General features: G+C 38.3%; 2 protein-coding genes across 3 annotated transcripts in view; one reads left to right on the top strand and one right to left on the bottom strand.

Annotated features, from left to right (window-relative positions):
* Positions 1 to 4,350, bottom strand: part of EFCAB5 (EF-hand calcium binding domain 5) — a 167,832-nt gene extending 163,482 nt beyond the window's left edge. The window contains exon 1 of the mRNA XM_059147747.1: positions 4,129 to 4,350. The gene's annotated coding sequence lies outside the window, so the exon portion shown is untranslated. The remainder of the gene's footprint in view (positions 1 to 4,128) is intronic.
* SSH2 (slingshot protein phosphatase 2) overlaps positions 3,879 to 20,282 on the top strand; it is a 258,525-nt gene continuing 242,121 nt past the window's right edge. For both annotated transcript variants that reach the window (XM_059147750.1, XM_059147748.1), the window contains exon 1: positions 3,879 to 4,159. In XM_059147750.1, coding sequence (XP_059003733.1) covers positions 4,097 to 4,159 — 63 coding nt within the window. In that variant the 5' untranslated portion in view covers positions 3,879 to 4,096. The remainder of the gene's footprint in view (positions 4,160 to 20,282) is intronic.

Below are 20,282 nucleotides of genomic sequence, written 5' to 3'. Positions count from 1 at the left end.
TCATCCCTAATATGTTTCTTTTTCTCTCTATATTATATTTAAAAGTTTTTTTTTCACCAAGCCCCATACAATTGCCTCCAAATCCCCTTTAATTTATCCCAATGTGCTATACAAATATCATCTCTATGGATGTCATGATGCAAAAAAAAGTTGAGAAGCACTGCTTTAGCCCCAGATCAGGATTCCTCTCTCTCTCTCTCTCTCTCTTTTTTTTTTTGACATTTTTATTTTAAACATTTTTAAAATTTAAATTCAACTAATTAATGTATAATGTATTATTGGTTTCAGAAGTACAGCCCTGTGATTCATCAGTCTCATATAATACCCAGTGCTCATTATATCACATGCCCTCTCTAAAGTCCATCAGCAAGTTACCCCATTCCTCCACCCTTCTCCCCTCCAGCAACCTTCAGTTTGTTTCCTATGATTAAGAGTCTCTTATGGTTTGTCTCCCTCTCTGGTTTCGTCTTGTTTTATTTTTTCTTTTTTTCCCCTATGAGTCTCTGTTTTGTTTCTTACATTTCATGTATCAGTGAGACTATACGATAATTGTCTCTCTGGTTGATTTATACCACTTAGCATAATACTCTCTAGTTCTATCCACGTTGTTGCAAACCAGATCATGATTCTTAATCAGAGGCCTCTCAATGGATTTCAGTGAGTGTGTGAAATGTGCAAGTATATCTTTTTGGAGAGAGTTAATAGTTTTCACCAAGTTCTCAAAGCTTAAGAACCAACTGATCTCAAGAATTTCAAAAGTTTCTCTATAATTTCACCCCTAAAGGAGTGATGATACAAGACAAGGGTTAAAGGAATTCCAAAAGGACAAGTAGGCCTCCATTATCACAGGTGGGAAGAATAAAGGTGCTATAAATAGAACTAGGAGGCCTTCTGTCTCTGGCTCCGTTTTTTGGGAATCCTGCTCTTGGTCTCTCTCTCTTCTCAAATTCAACTAATAAACTAAGAGAATTCTAGGGATTTTTCTCTATTAGAAGTAGATACTTCCTCCCTCACATCACCAGAAGACCAAGTAGGAACCAGGGTGGAGCCTAGGGAAGAATAGGTATAAATGAGGCAGAGAGCATAGATTTCAAATGCTCACAGGTGATCTAGCTCTGCAATCAAAGCCTGAAAGCCAGTATCATAAAATGTGCATTTACCCAGACCTCTTCCTCTGTGTTTTGAAAGAATTTTGTACATATTTAGGCTTTTCCTATATATGTAACCTTCTTGGGGGCCTATCAAAGGTGACTGAAACCACAGTACCACTTTTCCTTGCTAATAGGCTTTGAGGTCCTGAAAGACTTTTATTTTGTTCTTAAAATATAATACATACTCAATATGTTCTCAATTAATGGTGACAAATGAACATAAATCAAGATTTCCAAATCTAAGCTTCCTCAAATGGTTCTATACCAGGAAGAGCTATTTCCTTTGTAGATTATAAATTAACTTCCTAATACAAATAAGTTTAATGTGAATCTGGGTACTTTATAATTCCAATTTTCTAAAAGATTCTTATTTATTTGAAAGAATAATAGTGAGAGAGTACATGAGCAGAAACAGACTTCCCTGGTGAGCTGGGACCTTGGACCCTGATCATGTATGACCAGAGCCCAAGGCAAATCGCTTAACCCACTGAGCCACCCAGGTGCCCCTAATTCCAAGTTCTTTTATAATCCTAATTTTGACCAGGATTTTATCACCTCAGATATGTCCAACAAAGATCTATTATATCTGCCTAATGAGACTTATCTTCATCACGCATCTACTTCTCTTACTATTAAGAGAAGCATGTGTCATGTCCTTTTAAGTCATTTTTATTCCCTTTTTGCTTGATGCTATTTTCTACACATAGAGTACACTCAAAGAAAGATGACCAAACTTGAAACAAACTAGAGAATAATAAAGTTATCTTAACTACATACAGGGCTTTATAGTTTATCTTGTACTTTACCATGCATTATCTCATTTGATCACAGGAATCCTGTGAGTTAGCAATCCATTGTAGAAACCAATGCTCAAAAAGTTTAACCCATTTGCCTAAAGTTTCACAGAACTGGAGTTAGAAACCAGGTCTTCAGAGTCCTATAGCAGTGATCTTTTCCATTGTAAGATTAATGGAATTAAGTCATCTGTTAAAAGAATTTCTTAATATTCTGTTGGTACACAAAACTAGATAATCAGTGTAGCTATCCCTGATGCACTAAGAAAAGTAACATGCTAGTACATTAGTAAGACCTGTTGATTTGAATAATACTTTTCCTAGAATACTTTGATTTCTTAACCACGTTTGTTTCATTTATCTTTCATTCAGCTTTCAGCCATGTATATTTCTTAGCTATGCATATAACTTCCTGTTTGGTCTTCTAAGCATTGGCTCAAAGTTCTTATTTCTGAACTTTGTCTTTTCTTTTCCTGTTTACTACGCAGCTCCGGGAAAGAAAGAAAAAACACAGATCGTTTAATCGGTGAACCATACATCTTTGTTTAATTTTGTCTCGCAGGTACTCTTGACCACCACCAGGGGGCAAAAGCCTACCAGCTGGCTTCCCTGCGATTCATTCTACACAGGGCTGTACAGTACAGGGACCCTCAGTGTCTTGATTCTTGATGGAACCTCCCTGCTAATTATTTCAACCGCAGGGCCCCAGGGAGAGAACAAAGGCTCAGCACAGAGGGCTCTAGTGGCATTTAACCATACAAAAGCCAGAAAGAGCTCATGACAGCCCTGTCAGTTGAAAGAAAGCAATGAGATCCAAGGGAGTTTGAGTAACAACAGGAGGAGGAGGCTTTAATAACTGCAAACTCCTTAATGTGTGTGTTTTCTACAGCTTTGAGATGCACGGTGGTATCTTCCAGAACATCCACTCCAATTGAGAAATAGCTTTGTCAACTCTTTCTCTGTGTAAACAATCAGTGGTATTTGCATAGTGAGATCCCCCCCCCTTAATCTTGATTTTCCATTACTTTCTTAGTTTATAGTCTACTGACGGTTTATCTTTCAGAAAAGTATTCCTTTAAAATATTTAATAATCTACATTTCACATGTGTCTATGCAATCATGAAATCTAGAGCCGAAGGAGAAGAAAAATCTCAAGGAGCAAAACCAATTCAAGAGAATTTCTTCCCAGCGGGAAGCAAGTGGGAGGTAAACAGCAGGTTTGACCCTTTTAACTCCGTGAGCCCAGCTTTCTCCGCCTCCGGGGCTGATGCAGCCTCTCTCCACCTTAGGAATAATGAATGAGTCCTTAGAGGCCCGGGTAATAGAGGAAGCGTGAGGGGTACCCTGAAGCTTGCCAGGGTATAAAATTAAAAACCTTTCTTTCTTTCATAAAGTCTCATCATAAAACATGGGCTCTGAGACAGAGGGTGGTAAAGCTCAGAAAAAAAACCCCGAGAACCGGGTCAAAAGAGGATAAACTCGTCTCTGGTCGCACCAGGAGGGTCTCCAGTCCAGTACGTCTCACTCCGGCCCAGAGAAAGCCTTTGAAACCCGTCGGAGCCCTGTTCCACCAGACAACATGTTTGCCTCAGGATTTTCACCTCAGTTTCCTTTCACTAAGATCGGTTAAGCTGTGCGCCCCCACCTCATAAAATGGTCGTCTCTCAGGAGTGGGGATTCCAGAGCTCTCCCCTCTCCCCGGCCCGGGGCCCCTCCCCCCAGCCCACCACCCTGCCTCTCGACGCGGGCAAACCGCGTGATTCCAGGGCAAGGGAGGAAACCCGGGAAGGGGCGGCGGCCGGAGACGCAAACACTCAGCCGGCTTCCGGCAACTCAAGGGTTACGGCGAGGCGGCGGCGCGCGCCGAGGGGAGAGGCGGTTGCTGACAGGTGGCGCCTGCGCACTGGGAGCGCTCATTGTGCCCCGCTGCTGCCGAACCGCCCGCCCGCCCGCCCGCCGCCCGTTCCGCGCGTCAGTAGGCGAGAGTCCGGTGTTGGGTGCGGAGCCTGCGGCCGTTCCCGCGGCCTCCTCCTCCTCCCCGTTCCCCTCACCCCCATCCCATACCCTATTCCCCATCCCGGCTCCGTCACCCTCCCGCCCCCCACACTCAGGACAAGAATGCCCTGCCCGGAACAACCTAGCAGCGCCTAGATGGCTTTGGTCACGGTCCAGCGGTCGCCTACCCCCAGCACCACCTCCAGCCCCTGCGCCTCGGTGAGTCCCACCCGGCGGCCGCTCCGCTCGCTTCTGTCACTGCGGCTCCGCTTTGCCTCAGCGGGTCCCGCCGAGCGCCACTGCGCACGCGCCGCGCCGCTTCCCAGGCCTTGGCACTCGGCTGCCGCGAAACCCCCACACACCCCCATCTTACAGACGAGCTACGGGAACTACGGGACGTTGGGGTTTGCCTCCATCACTGGGGGCACCTGGCTCTCCCAGTCCTCGCCTTGAACCCCCCCGCGGCATGCTTTCCTATGGCTTGAACACTTCCTTTCGGGAATGAGTCATTCTTGCTTTTCACCCTCCCCCTTCCTTGTACCCTCTGTTGCTCTGCTGCAGGGAGAGGACCATGGGACTCCTGCGTTGCCCCTTACACACACCACAGCCGTTTTCCCACACCCATCTCTTGGACCCGTTCGGTATTCGCACACTGCAGCCCCTTCTTCAGGCTCTCCGCGGTGTGTGCCTTCCCTCTAGTCACTTGCCGTCGTTCTTGTGCTCTGGTACTGTTCGGGCTTCAGTGGACTGCTGAGCTGGTAGTTACTCCTTGGTTTCTTCCCTCTTTCCCTCCCGCAGAGGGTGGCCTTGGTCTCTGCTTCTTGGAGCTCTTACCTTTCCTCTAAGAGGTTCTGAAGCATCTGGCGCTGCTTGATGACCAGTACCAATTCATTTACATCTTACAGACATTAATGCTTTACGCTCATTGCTCATGATCGTTCTTGTTCTTGGATCGTGTTTGTATGGTTCCTTACTTCAGACACCTATAACGGTGAAGCATGCTTCCAGAAGGAAAATACCCAGTAACCAGCGCTTTCCTGCTGGCCCCTTCTTTGACTTCCCTGCTAGCCCCACCCCCACTCCTTTACAGCCCATTCTTTTAGGCTTTATTCTTGAATATATTTATTTTTAAAAAATATTAAAAATAAATACGTAAAACATTGCACACGTGGGGCGAGGTGGGATCTTTTAAAAACATGCAGATGTTTTAGAAGGAAATAGAATGAAAATATGAACAAAACCGTCTTGAACTTCCTACAGAATTATAATTTTTAAAACTGTGTTGGTGGATTTAGTAGTTTCAGTTGCCAAAAGGTATTCGGTAAACACTGTAAACATCAGGTTCCGCTGTAAAACATCAGGTTATTCTTAGTATTTGTATGTCCACTGAGGCATGGGGTTTGCTATCTCGAAAATATGGTGGCTTGTGATTTCAACATGGTTTGATGAATTTCAAAATGTTGTCGTGTCCTGAGCTTTCTTCTGCATTTTGTGTGACCAAATTGACAATTATATCCTAATTCTAGAATTGATTATATTTCAGAAATTAACTTGTATTGTTCCAGAGAGCAGAACTATGATCTTTGGGTAAAAGTTCAGGGAGGCAGATTTCCAATGATTGTAAAGAAGAATTTTGTAACAGTGAAGTGGACTGCCTTGCAAAAAATAGTGAGTGTCCATTGCTTAAAGTATTCAAAGAAGGGCTTTTTGCCTGGAATTTAGTATAAGAAATTCCTTCAGTGGGGGACTTCTAAGGCTTTTTCCAACTCTTGAGATTTTGAGATTTGAGAATAGTTGCCCTTCAAAGCTGGTAAAATGTTTTAGGGTCTTCTGAAGACAAGTGTGATATGGATAGAAACTTAATAAACTAATTTTTACGTTGTATTTTATGCTAGTTCTTGGAAAGTTAACATTCCTTCAAACCACCTTACTTCTCTCTACTGATAAACCATTTGAGGATAGTTGTCACCAGACCTGATTTTGGCTGAGAATGCAACTATAGTAAGTTTCTTGAGTTGAATGATTAGTATACAGTAAGACTGTATGTACTTGATATGACTTACTTAGCCAGACCTTAGTTATTAGAATATTGAGGTATGTTAATAGCCACTTTTGAGATAGGTAATTAAATTGATCATGTGGTAAGCTCAGTTGTTGAGCTAACTGACTGATATTTCTACAGCTACTTGCTGTAGTAGCCTGGTTATTTCAGTTATTTATATGTGGCCCTGGGTATAAAGGAATCCTGGAACTGGTGTGTGTATGGGTGTGGGTGTGGGTGTGTGTGTTTGTATGACTGATGAGCCAGTTACCTTTCCCCTTAAGTTGTCTTCCTATTTCACTTCATCCAGAGCTATGTTCAACTGAGTTGTCTTGTGGTTCTTGTGTTCCAATATTTGTATGCTGTCTGACCTGCATATATTTGCTATTGTATCTCTTGTTGCATGAATAGGTTGAGTCGTTTGTTTTAAAGGTAAAAGAGAGAAAACAAACAAAAAAAAAGTCTAGAGGATCATGAAAGGAGAGATTTAATTTTGTGAGACTGGAAATTTAAATTTTTTAAATTAATAACTTTAAGCATTTTACTTTTTCACTATAGGTGTATAGGGCATTTTAATACTGTCAGTTCTTCAATATTCATTCACTGGGGATTAAACAAATCTATTGATCATCTACTGGTATGAGTGATTATTACAGATAGTAAGATGTATCAGACATCAATCCCATGTATCGATATCATGTAATCTTGGGAAGGGATGGGAAGAACAAATGTGAGATGAGAGCGTAGAAAAAGAGACTGAGGGAAATGATACTGTATGTACATGAACACTTAGTTTATTTGTAATGGCCATAAATATTGCTGAATTCAAATTAAGATAAATTCACTAATGGCAAGAGTAATAATAACAATATCTAACATTTATTTCTTGGGTTTTCGTCTGTGTTAGGTGTCATGCCAAATGCTTTACATGACATTTACTCCTCACATTATGTCCAAAGGAAATTGCTATTATCCCTGCCTTACAGATGAAGAAACTGAGGCAAAGAGCTATTAAGGAATGTGCCCAGTGTCAGCTGTTGAAAATGTGTTTAACTTTAGGATTTTCCATCTTTTCCATTGTGGTAATCAAAGAGAAGTACATATAGTAGGTGGACAAGATTCAAACAGCTTTGAAGTATGGGTACAATATTTATAGACTGGAGTAGGGCCGGAGAAATTAAGAGTATTTCAGGTGGAGAGAAGTTGTATTACCAAAACTTACAGGCCAGAAAGCACAAGGCATATCTGAAGGACTTAACTAATCCAGTTTGAGGAAGGATCTCTTTGGAAGAGTAGTAAGAGATAAAGGTGAAGAGGAAGCTGGGACTGCACAGGGACTGCTGAGTTTAGGAGTTCGAACTTGATAGGGAAGGTAATGGAGAGTCTCAAGAGGTTTTTGAGCAGATATTATCACAGTGGTGTTTTAAGAAAATTGATCTGGGAGCTATTGGCCATAGGGATTTGAGAGAGGTGGAGGGAGGCCATGAGTAGAGCCAGTTAGAGGCCATTATGGAAGCCCAGGTGTGAGATAATAAAGGCCTAAACTGGGGGTATGAAGTGGTAATGGAAAGAGGGAAAGATGTGAGGGATTATGGAGAAGAAACAAAGGACCTGAGAACTGATTGGATATAGGGAAAGAGAAATCAGAGATGCCAACTTTGGAAAGTATTGTTCTTCTAAGATAATAGAGGTTTCTTAGTTAATAGACAATTTAAGAATTATCTTTTTCCTTCTTTATGAATTTTCTGAATGGATACCTGTGTTGATCCATGGTCATATAAACATACTGAAATAACAAGGAAATATTTTACTTTTCTGTAATGTTTTGTACTTTTCAGAGTGTTTTTTTGTGTTTGTGTTCTTTTTTTTTTTTTTTTTTTTTATTTGACAGAGATCACAAGCAGGCAGAGAGGCAGAGAGAGAGAGAGAGAGAGAAGCAGGCTCCCTGCCGAGCAGAGAGCCCGATGCGGGACTCAATCCCAGGACCCTGAGATCATGACCTGAGCCGAAGGCAGTGGCTTAACCCACTGAGCCACCCAGGTGCCCAGGTGTGTTTGGGCACCCAGGTGTGTTTGTGTTCTAATTTAACTCTAGGGCAGCCTCATGAGTTATGCAGGACAGGTACCAAGGTTAAAAGACTTGCTGAAGGTCACAAAACTGGTTAGTGTAAGAACATACCCTAGAACTAAGTTCCTTGGCTCCTGGTCCATATCTCTTTCCATAATGTGAAACAGCATATGAGTTTCTGATCCTGAGAACTTGATTGCCCATATAGTAAAGGAACTAAGACATGAGATATAATCAAGAACTCATACTCTTTGAAGTTAACGTATATTGTAACCTGAACTAGAACAGAATCATCTAGATCTGTGCAGATCGTTTTTAGGTGATACCCTTATTTGAAGCCTGTTATCTCTCAGTTTATACATAATTCTTAAAACTTGGATATTTAATTTTTCTTACTCTAGGAAGATAATCAGCAGCAAAATAGGAATGGGAAGTGTGGCAGGTGCTGCTAAAGACAGGTTGCTTTCAATTCTGGGAAATGATAGCTGATGGTTTTATAGCAAGGGAGGAAGAAGAAGATTTATAAATAGCTGGCATAAGAAAAATTTAGCAGTTATGGTAACAGACTACTTAATGTGAGGATCAATCTCTAAAACCCGGTGGTCCCTCAGAGCTACTATTATGTGGTCATAATGATCACCCTGAATAATCATAATATGGCTTCATCTTGTTTTGTCTTCTTTTTAAGCAGTCAGGATTGAGTGAATTGTATTTTAAGATAGAAATCCATCCAAGTTTCATGGAAGTTTTGAGGTTTATGGTGCACATTTTAATTAACTGGGGAAAGTCATTTCCATATATGATGCTGGATAAATAAGATACTATTGAATTATATGTGTATTTTATATATATTCAAAGATGACCACACCTTTCTCTCAGAGAAAATAAAGCCATAGCAAATATGCAGTTGATTTGTCCGAAGTATAAATACTTAAAAGTGATGGTTTTTAATTTTTTGAAGACAGCTTTAGAACTTTCTTACACTACAGAAATAATACATGGTCATTGTAGGAAATTTTGGAAAATACGGAAAAGCACAGAAAAGAGAATGAAAGTATATGCTCTACAATTGCATATATATTTTACATAGCTGAAATGCTGCTGTCTATATAATTTTGTATATTTGGTTCTTTTAAAGTTTACTACATATCATAAATATATATCTATGTGCCATAGCACTTAAATGGCTGCATAGAGCACTTATAACTCATCCCAACCATCCCATTATGGTTGAACATCTGTTTTTTTTCCAACTTTTTTTTTTTTTTTTTTTTTGCTATTATAAATCACATTGCTGTGAACATCATTGGGCATAAATATTTGACTATATTTTGGAATATTTATTAAGATTTCAAGAAATATAATTACTGGATCACAGAGTATAAACAATTTTAAAACTCCTCTTGCATATTTATATTTTCTAGAAAGGTTGTTCCAGTTAACATTTATTTTAACCAGCATAGGGTAAAAATACTATTCTCTTGGCCTTATTAACACTGGATATCTTCATTTCATATTTAATCATTAGTAACTTTCAAGGATAAAGAATAGTACCTCATTGGTCTTATATAAACTTTATTACTAGACAAGTTGAACATTTTTTAGATGGTTAGATATTTCTGTTAACTTTTTAAAAGATAGCTTTATTGAGGTATAGTCTACAAAACCTAAAATAAACCCATTTTCATAATTTTATAATTTAGTGATTTTTAGTAAAACTCACAAAGTTGTGCACCCTTCACTATAGTTTTGTATTTCCGTTTTAGGTATTTGTTCATTCTTTTCAACTTGTGTATCCTCTTGATATATTATGATTATTGACTTATTTATTAGAACTAATTGCTTTTTAATTTTTTGTATTGCCCTTAGAATAAAGTTTACACTCCAGAGTTTTGCTAGCAAGACTTTTAGTGAGCAAACCCTGCTTTACCTCTTCATCCTCGTCTTTTCCCAAGTTCCTGCCTTGCACACTGCTCAGTCAAGCTGACATGCCATGCTTTCTTTGATCTCTAGGCTTTTGCACATGCTGTTCCCTTTACCTGGAACACTTTTTCTTCATCTCTTTACCTGACTAATTCCTGCTCATCCTTCAGGTCCCAGCTCTTCTTCTGGGAAGCTTCCCTGACTCTACTCTCAGACTATGGTAGGTGCTCTTTCTATGCGCACCATAGATCCCTGTACTTATCCGTTGTGGCTCTTATCTCCTTAGTGCCCTTGATTATTTGATTGCTTATCTCCCAAGCTAATCCTTAAACAAGGACTAGGTTTGTTTTCATAATTTTGTATCATCAAGGTCAATAATATTGGACATATGGATCAATGGATGATGAATCGATGAATATAGTATTATTTAGCAGACCTTTCCCTTTTGAGTTCTTCCATTGTTTTTAAACATTTTTGTTTCCAGAAGCCTGAAGATTATGAGTATTTTGTAGTACATACTGCTAAATTGTCCTCTAGAAAGATTGACTCAAACTTCGTTGACAAACTGTGCAATATACCAGAGGTCAGGTGGATAAAAATATCGGTTCCACTGCACCCTCATCAGCCCTGAGTATCATCATCATCATCTATTTTCTTTATTATAGTAAGAGCTATTGTATATTGAACACTTATCATGTACCAGGCACTATGCTGAGTATTTTACATGCATTATGTTATTTAATTTTTACATCACTCCTTTGGTTTAGGTATTATTATTATCTCTGTTCTACAAAAAAAATTGAGACCCAGGGATGCCTGGATGGCTGTCAGTTAAGCATTACCCCTCCTTGCTTAGTCTCTCTCTCTTACAAATAAATAAATAAATAAATAAAATCTTCAAAAAGAAAAGAAAAGAAAATTGAGGCTCAGAGAAGTAAAATGAGCTACCCAAGATTATAGGCCTGGTGTCTAACCCCAGAATCCTTTCTCTTAACCACTAGCATTTTATCATTTTAATTTATATTTTTTTCCAGAGGTTTTAACATTTTTCTCAAATATTTGCTGCTATATGTTTTATATTCCCTGTTTTGTAAATAATTCATGTGATTAACTCAACTTTCTCCATTGATAGCTATTTTTGCTGTATTGATTTGTAAATACTTTTTAAAATAATCTGTACACCCCATGTGGTGCTCAAACTCATGCTCCCAAGATCAAGAGTTACATGCTTTACTGACTGAGCCAGAGATTTATCATGACCTGATTTATCATGACCTGAGCCAGAACGAAGAGTCCGACGCTCAACTGATTGAGCCACCCAGGTTCCCCTTGTAAATATTTTTTATACACACTAAGAATATTAACCTTTTTCTGTTATGTTGGACATTTGCCTTGGTTTTTCAGTTGCCATCTTGTTTTATTTGGTTTGTTTTATTCATGGATATATAAACATTTAAAAGATTTTAATGCCATAAAAAAATTTAATACCATCAATCCAAAGCTGTGTGTGTATGTTTTCCATTGTTTTTCTACTTAGTTCAGTTTTCTATCAACAGAGATATATTCACCTATATTTTCTTAAGTTTTTTAATAGTTTATTTTTATATTTAACTTCAATCATCTGAAATTGATTTTACTACACAGTATGAGGTAAATATTAAACTTACTTTGTTCCAAATAGTTAACAACTTTTCTCAGTTTATTTTATGAAACAGTCGCTTCTTTTTCTAATGGTGTGTGATTCTACCTATGGGAAATACTAAATTGAAGTCATAAGCTAAAATGTGTTCCACTGAAGATCCATTGCTAGTCCCACAGGAGTTTAGTTAGTTTAACACTTTATTACTTAGTATTTATTTAATTGCATGGACAGACAATAAACTTCAACTAACTTAGATTTTAAAATTTGACTCAAGAGCCCCTGGAAGTCCAGAGTAAGAGGAGTCCTTTGGTAATCAAAAGTTATCTTCAGGTCTCTTATCATTTCTATCTGACTTTAAGTGAGAGGGAGCAGGGGTGCCAGCATGGCTCAGTGGGTTAAGCTATAGACTCTTGATTTCGGCTCAGGTCATGATCTCAGGATCCTGAGAAGAACCACTCTCTCCCAAATCCGGCTCAGCTGGGAGTCTGAGATTCTCTCTCTCCTTCTCTCTCTGCCCCTACCCCCGTCAAATAAATAAATAAATCTTAAGAAAAAGGGAAAAGGAGCAGATTCTAGATTATGCCGTGAAAAAGGCAATATGCAGGGTCCATGCTGCCTTCCTATATAGTACCATTAAATACTATTGCTGATATCAGCAACTTGAGGCTTTACTGTTTTCCATTAAATGTTTGCTGTTTTGCTGGCTACACAATTGCCAGGCCCATTGTAGGCATTCACATGTCCATGGTTTTCACTAATTTGTTCATTCATTCAAGAAACTTAACTATAGTAAGGAAACTCTTTCTAATTTTAAAAACCACACGTGATTATCTTTTTAAAGTGATTCTTTTAATTTATTTTTTAAAATTTAGAATTTTTAAAAAAAAATTTATTGTTAGAGAGCGCGCACAAGCAGGCAGAGTGGCAGACAGAGGGAGAAGCAGGCTCCCTGCTGAGCAAGGAGCCTGATGTAGATTGGGATCATGACCCAAGCTGAAGGCAGCCGCTTAACAGACTGAGCCACCCAGGCACCCACCTGTCCCCGTGCGATTATTGATAAGACCCGTTATCCACTCTGAAATCTGCTAGACCTCAAGTGTATGTGGGAGAGACCCAAAGATTCTTGTTAATCAACAAATATTTAATGAGTGCTATTTTGTCAGGTAGCCCCATGCATTCTCTTCCTCTGGTTCTCAGCACTGAGTTCTTTTTAGATACTTTTACAAACTGCCCTGCATTTTCTCGCCCAGCTTGAGCAGCACAGCTGCTGTTCACAGTGCCCTTCCTTTTCCTATTTGTCAAGAGAAAGTCTGGTGAGGTGTTCTTGGCTCTGAACTGTAGTGAGAGGTCCCATGGTTCCCAAGATTTCCTGAAAAAATGGGAAATATTTCACTAATTGAGTGGGAGAGAATATGCTTGGAAACAAATGGTAGTATACTCTGTTCTAGCCTAGTTTTTATGGAGCTGTTTTATATAATTAAAAAAAAATAATTTAGTACCTTTTGTATCCTGTGCTATACCCAGTCCTGGATATATCTATTTATTCATTCATTCATGCCAGGATTGGGGATCCAGCAGCCAGTTAGTCCCTGGCCTCAGGAAGCTTTTAGAGTATAAGTGAAAAGATTGGTATTAAAAAAGTAATTAGAGTACAGTGTAGTAGTCACAGATGATATAAACCTTGAAGAAGAGAGAGGAGGCCAGCAAGGATTTCTTTCTTTTTTTTTTTTTTTTTAAAGATTTTATTTATTTATTTGACAGAGAGAAATCACAAGTAGATGGAGAGGCAGGCAGAGAGAGGGGGAAGCAGGCTCCCTGCTGAGCAGAGAGCCCGATGCGGGACTCGATCCCAGGACCCTGAGATCATGACCTGAGCTGAAGGCAGCGGCTTAACCCACCGAGCCACCCAGGTGCCCAAGGATTTCTTAGTTAAGCCTTAAAGAGCGAGTGGGAGTTAGCCGGCAAACACAGGGTTGTTTAGGGTGAGTAGCAGGAGGGAGGAAAGTATGCTTTTTTTTTTTTTTAAGATTTTATTTATTTACTTCAGAGAGAGGGAGTGCAGGAGCAGAAGAGGGGGTAGAGGGAGGGAGAAGCCAACTTCCTACTGAGCAGGGAGCTTAGTGCAGGGCAGGACTCCATACCAGGACCCTGGGATCATGACCTGAGCCGAAGGCAGGCACTTAACCCAGTGAACCACCCAGGCACCCAGGAAGGAAGCATTCTTAAGTATGAATTTAAAGCACAGGGATTAGAAATGACAGATGTGCACTGAGAACCACAAGTAGTACAGTGCTGACGCCTTGCAAAGTACAGAAAATAGGGCTGGAGAAGTAAACATAATTTTTCTGAATTAAAACATCTGCAGTTACTTTTACCTTTCATGTAGTGTATATGTTCTTTTGGCTTTCCTTTAAGGTGAATTTGTTAAAATTTATCAGAGAAACCTTAAAGCATAACTGCCCTAATAGCTACCTAATGTTTTAAGTATTTGCTGTGCTATAGACACTAAGTTCAGTGTTAAATGGGCAACACAACAACCATTTGAAGGAATGTTATTATTGTTCCTCTTTTACAGATGAAGAAACTGATTTTCAGAGAGCTGTCTAGATTCCCCTAGCTTGGAGTGGCAGAGCTGATATTTAGGTTTTGATTGTCATACTCAAAGACCAATAACTCTAAGTTATCTTCTGGGTGTTAAGAGTTAGTCTCTCTGTCTGGGTGCTGTTTGATTCCCCCCCCACACACCTTTTTTTAAAACTCATTTTGTGTCATGTTTGCCCTGCTTTAGTTTGAATCACTATGATTTGTGTCATTTTGCTACGTGTGCCTTAGTAGTTCATAAACTCATCTGAGAACCTTCTCAAGCACTGTGGGATGATATCAGGCATTATCCTTGTCTTAGAATTTACAGGTATAGTGGGGGAAGATAGCTATAAACTAAGCATGTATAACCAATAAAAGTATTATAATGAGTACAATAGGAGTGGCAAAACCAAATTTGTGTAGGGAAGAAGGTGATCATTTCCAAAGGGGATAATGGATAGGAAATGTGGAACAGAGTAATTGGGAAAGATGGAGGAGCAAACGATCTTTGCAACTAAAAAAATGAAAGTTATGTTATTTACTTCTAAATCTTAATCCCTTTTGGTCCCATTCATAATTAGAAGCCAACTTTTTTTTCCCTACAGGGTTATTATTGTAAGACATTGCTATGTAAGGCATGGTAGCCAGATACTCAAGCTTCTATCTTTGGAAAACTTGTGTTTGTAGTTGTTACCTTGCCCCTCACCTATTCTTCTTCTCCCTGCTCCATACCTTGCCCTAGTTAAGGAAAAAGAAAATCCAGCCTCTTCTTTACAATGCTTCAGACATATAAGGGAATGTATGAAATGATATTTATTGAAGTTTAAGGAAAGAAATCTTACTTACTGGAGCAGTGATTCTCCAATTATTGCTGCAGACATTTTTATAGAAACACCAACAACTTGGGAGAGCCTTCTCTTTGCAATTATGTTACTTAGCATATCTCAGGCAGAAATTAAAATATACCACATGTTAGCATCTCATAATGTATCTTAATCTATTAAGGAAGTTTATTGATTCTTTAGGGTTTGAGAAAGTGATTGTGGTTTCAAATAAAAATAGTATCTGCCAGTGATTCTAATATAGACCATATGGTGGGGAAGTCCTAGTAGTATTTTCATTTCTCTCTTCTTAGGCTTCAAATACCTATAGCAACATGAAGCAGTCCACTATAGTGGTTAAGAGTGTAGGGTCTGGAAAATAATCTTCCTGAATTTGAATCCTGGCTGTACAATGTGCTAGATTTAGACAAGTCATTTAACTGTTCTATGCTTCAGTTTGCCCATCTCCTAAAATAAGGATAATAGCAGTATTTCTTTCACAGAAATAAGCATTAAATGAAGAACGCCTTAGCATTCTTAGCCTATGTCTGGCACCAAATAAGAATGCACTCATGGAGTAATTGTTTTTATAATGTTAGTGATTTAGGGTTGATATTTGTTTATTAAGCAAATTTTCATTAGAACACACATTTGGTGGGGAAGATACACGCTTTATGACAATATAACTTTAACAAATAGCCTACTTCATAGGCTATTTCATATTTCAAATAGCCTATTTCATAGGCTCTCCACATCTTTTCTCTTTCTTTTTAAAATTTTTTACTCAATAATAGCTTTATTTTTTAAATCAAGGATTCCCAGTCTCCACTGCAAAGTATATTGTGTATGATTTGTGATGACCCTTGAGCACCATGCAGAATGATTAATGCAACTGTAATCTTTAAAAATCTCCTTCCCTTGAGAGCTTATCAATTCACTAGGCTATGCTTAGTAGCATATTAATCTATTGAATGTTCTGCTATATGGTAGGACAGATAATTGCAAGTGGTCGTCTGAGTTTGTATAGTAAAATAATAGACTGAATGCATTGCTGTTTTTAGTGATTGAGAATATAAATCATGTGGCAAAGGAGAACAGAAATTTATAGATTTTTTTTTTAAATATAGAGAATCTGAGGACATTGAATGTATTCATGGGTTTAAATATATCTTTGTACAAAGAAACAATAGGTGAGAAGAATGAGCTGTCTAATTCAGCTATACCAAACAGTTGGCAGTTGAAATTGAATGCAGCTTTTAGAAAATGCAATTCTAAACCAACTGAATGAAGTCACATATGATATAACAAGAGATCTTTGGTTCAGACTTGGCTACATTTTGATTATAGTTTTTATTATTGAAGTCTGTTTGAAAATACAAACAACCTATTTCTTCCTTGAGAGAGTACTGAAAAAAATTGTCCTAAATTTTTTATGAGCACATATTTTGATTCGTCTTCTTTAAAGATTTTATTTATTTATTCGACAGAGAGAGATCACAAGTAGGCAGAGAGGCAGGCAGAGAGAGAGGAGGAAGCAGGCTCCCTGCTGAGCAGAGAGCCCGATGCGGGACTCGATCCCAGGACCCTGAGATCATGACCTGAGCCGAAGGCAGCGGCTTAACCCACTGAGCCACCCAGGCGCCCTGATTCGTCTTCTTGATCTGTCATATACAAGCTGCAACTTTCTCTACTCTAAGCATTTTTATGCTGATTCTGTGGTTTTCAATTAAACTGTAAAGGAAGTCTGGTTAGGCAAGATGTGGCTGAAAAATCTAGGAACTCTTCCACTTGCTTATAAAACATTTTTGCAGGATATAGAATCTTGAAAATTAAATATTCAGCTTTTAGGAGAAAGAAAATATTAGATTTCTGTTTAAGTACTGCTTTACAGAACTTTAACCCAGAAGATTTTTAAAATTAAAATAATTTTATTAAAACCACTAAGTATTCTTGTGTTTTTGAAATTGTCTTATAGAAGGTGATAGTTGTTTCTATAGTTAAGACACAGGAAGATTTGGACGTCTGTGCTGCATGAACTTGTTCAGAATGCCAGTCAGCCAGCCGAAAGTTAGAAATGGAGATGTTGCTCACCACATTAGTCTTTGCTTTGTTTCCAGCTGTCATTTCAGGTGATTCAAGGCATTTAGAGGAAGACTGTGTTTTAACAGGTTCCAGACTTATTCTTTCTTTTTCTCAGTAGATTTTTTTTCCGTTTTATTGGATTGCACTCATTTGCAAACATTTATCAAGTCCCACTGTGCACAAGACTTTATATCATTTAGCTACTAGTATAGTCTACCTTTTTTAAAACAAGTTGCATTTTTCTTTTACAAGTTGCCTTATCTTGAACATGTGATTTAGAAAATAAGATGATTGAGGTCCTGTGTTTTATTCTTTCTTCATTCTTCTAATATACTGAAATATCCCATTTGATTTTGTACTTTTTTATTCTGTATTTTATTTGTGGCTCACATTTCTGAAATAACCATATAGTGATTCTCTAATTAGAAATAACTTCTGTAGGGGGCGCCTGGGTGGCTCAGTGGGTTAAAGCCTCTTGCCTTTGGCTCAGGTCATGTTACCAGGATTCTGGGATTGAGCCCCACATCAGGGTCTCTGCTCAACAGGGAGCCTGCTTCCTCCTCTCTCTCTCTCTCTCTTCCTGCCTCTCTGCCTACTTGTGATGTCTATCTGTCAAATAAATATATAAAATCTTCAAAAAAAAAAAAAAAAAACTTCTGTAGTAGTTGTGTGAACTCCAAAGTGAAAGCCTATATAGAATTAGATCATATGTGCTCCTAAATTCAAAGATGAAGGAAAAATTATTGAAATGGACAGTTGCTTTTTGAAAATATTTGAATACACAAAATGTTCTTGGAAAATATATGGGTCAATAGTAGAGAAAAATGCCTTGTAAGATAGTTATTTCTTAACCCTTCCCTAAAATTACTAAGTTCTCATTCCTCATTTTGCTTTTTGCCTACTTTACTTGATTTATTACTGACTTTCTGAAATACCATTTTGGAAGTTGAGAGAAGAATTTCTTTAAGATTATTAGGTAATGTGACAGTGATATTGAAATAATGAGCCTTTTTTTTTTTTTTAATGCTGCTAAACCTTTCTTGATTATATATTCCTCTGAAGAAAAACTATTTTATACACTGGCCCTCACTCAGTTAACTTTTCTGCTAAATCTGGACCCAAAAGGACAGTTTCCCTCTCTGGCTAATTTTATAATGATTTTATGTTTTGCAAACTTTTTCTCAAGGAAGTAGGCTGCATTATGGCATAGTGACTAAATTGGTTTTAGGTTCTAGACAGATTCTGGAGTTAAAATCCCAGATTTTACGAAGTGTAAACTTCAGGCAAATCACCTAAGTTTCAGTTCCCTTATCTTACAGAATAATTTGTTGGCTTTTGTGAAATAACTAAATGACTACCTAGCACAGTATCTAGCACTATAGCATAGTGGATGTTCTGTAACTGCTGGTGGTCACTGTTGTTAAGTAGATTTAATTCTTTGCTTTTTGCACAGTGTTACATACATACTTAATTTTAAAAGATTATGATGGGGGCCCGTAGGTGGTGAGTTGGTTAAGCATCTGTCTCTTGATTTTGGCTGAGGTCATGATGTCAAGGTCTTAAGATCGAGCCGTACATCCAGCTCCATGCTCAGCTGGGAGTCAGCTTGAGATTCTGTATCTCCCTCTGTCCCTCCCTCTGTGTGCACTCTCTCTCTCAAATAAATAAATCTTAAAAAAAAAAAAAAAGATTATGATAGTTTGGTTTCCAAGGTATGTTTATTTTTGGTGATATATTTTCATCTTTACTCTGTTGTGTCCAGTATACACTACTCTGAGTTGTGTTACTTTATGAGAAGTTATATACCCTGAATTCAAATGGACACAATCATCTTTTAATGGTAATAATGTATAATGAAGTACATTTGAAGATAGTGAAAGCTGTAGTTTGTGGTTATCTATAATTACCATTAGAACTATTAAAATTCTTTTCAGATAAAGATACAGTGAATTTTGCACTGAGGGTATGTCTAAATTTAATGCTTGGTGGGCACAAATTATTGATATTTAAGAATTCAGCCTTTGTTTATATTATTTTCCAAAGAATTGATAAGAAATAGTCTTTTGGCAGTTGAAATGTGTATCATTTCTGGGAACTGCTTCTAGTGAAAACTACATTGTTTAGGTTTCCTAAATGACAGCCATCTTGAAATGTCCCACATCATCATTCCCCCCTGTTACTTCTGAGACTTTTGTGAGATTCTGACTTAATTGCTTTGGATATTGGAACCCTAATGTTTTTTCCCAGTAATGTGCAGTAGTGATGCAAGCTTACCTTGCTATTAAGACTACAAAATCGGGGCGCATGGGTGGCTCAGTGGGTTAAAGCCTCTGCCTTCGGCTCAGGTCATGATCCCAGGGTCCTGGGATCGAGCCCTGCATCGGGCTCTCTGCTCCGTGGGGAGCCTGCTTCCTCCTCCTCTCTCTCTCTGCCTGCCTCTCTGTCTACTTGTGATTTCTCTCTGTCAAATAAATAAAATCTTTAAAAAAAAAAAAACAACTACAAAATCACAACTCCGATTTCTTGTTCTAGGGATCTTGCTACTGCTATGTAAGAAATGCAGGAGGTTTCTTGGACTTTCGATTACTATCAAAATTTTAGGGTTTATTCATAAATAATCCTTCCTAGGGTTTCACAGAATTTCAGAACTGGAAAATTGACTACTCTAACTTCTTATTTTACTGTTAAATAGTTTCTAGAGTTTGACTTCAGGGATAAAGTTTAGAATAACTCATTTCTTGAACAGCTTCAGGAGAGTTTTTGCTATATTAAAAACCCTCTATTGTGTCTTTGGTAGTGATTGATTGGAGGTTTTTTAGGATGCTAGGCATTCAAGTGGCTACCTGGGTTCTAGGCTAGATATACATTGAAATGTAATGCAGAAGATCACACATTTACATGTGGCAGTGGGATTAAGCAGATGAACAAAATTAGTGTAGCTGGCTACATGGGGCCTGTGGTAATGTAGAGACTGAGAACTCCATGGTTAGGGGCTGCCAGTTGTAACCAAATGAGAGTGTAGACCCAGTGTTTCCAGAAAAGTCTTCTAGTTCAGTTCAAGAAACACTAGTGATACAGATTGTTATATGAAATCTCCTGATTTTTATAAATGTTGGCAATTGAATTGGCTAGAAATTATTTTGGCTGCAAGTAACAGAAGACCAAGTTTGAGCCATAAGAATA

Source organism: Mustela lutreola, chromosome 15 (assembly GCF_030435805.1).
Source record: "Mustela lutreola isolate mMusLut2 chromosome 15, mMusLut2.pri, whole genome shotgun sequence".
Classification (NCBI taxonomy): Eukaryota; Metazoa; Chordata; class Mammalia; order Carnivora; family Mustelidae; genus Mustela; species Mustela lutreola.
Note: the sequence above shows the minus strand (reverse complement) of the source record. Positions and strands in the feature narration are given on the sequence as shown.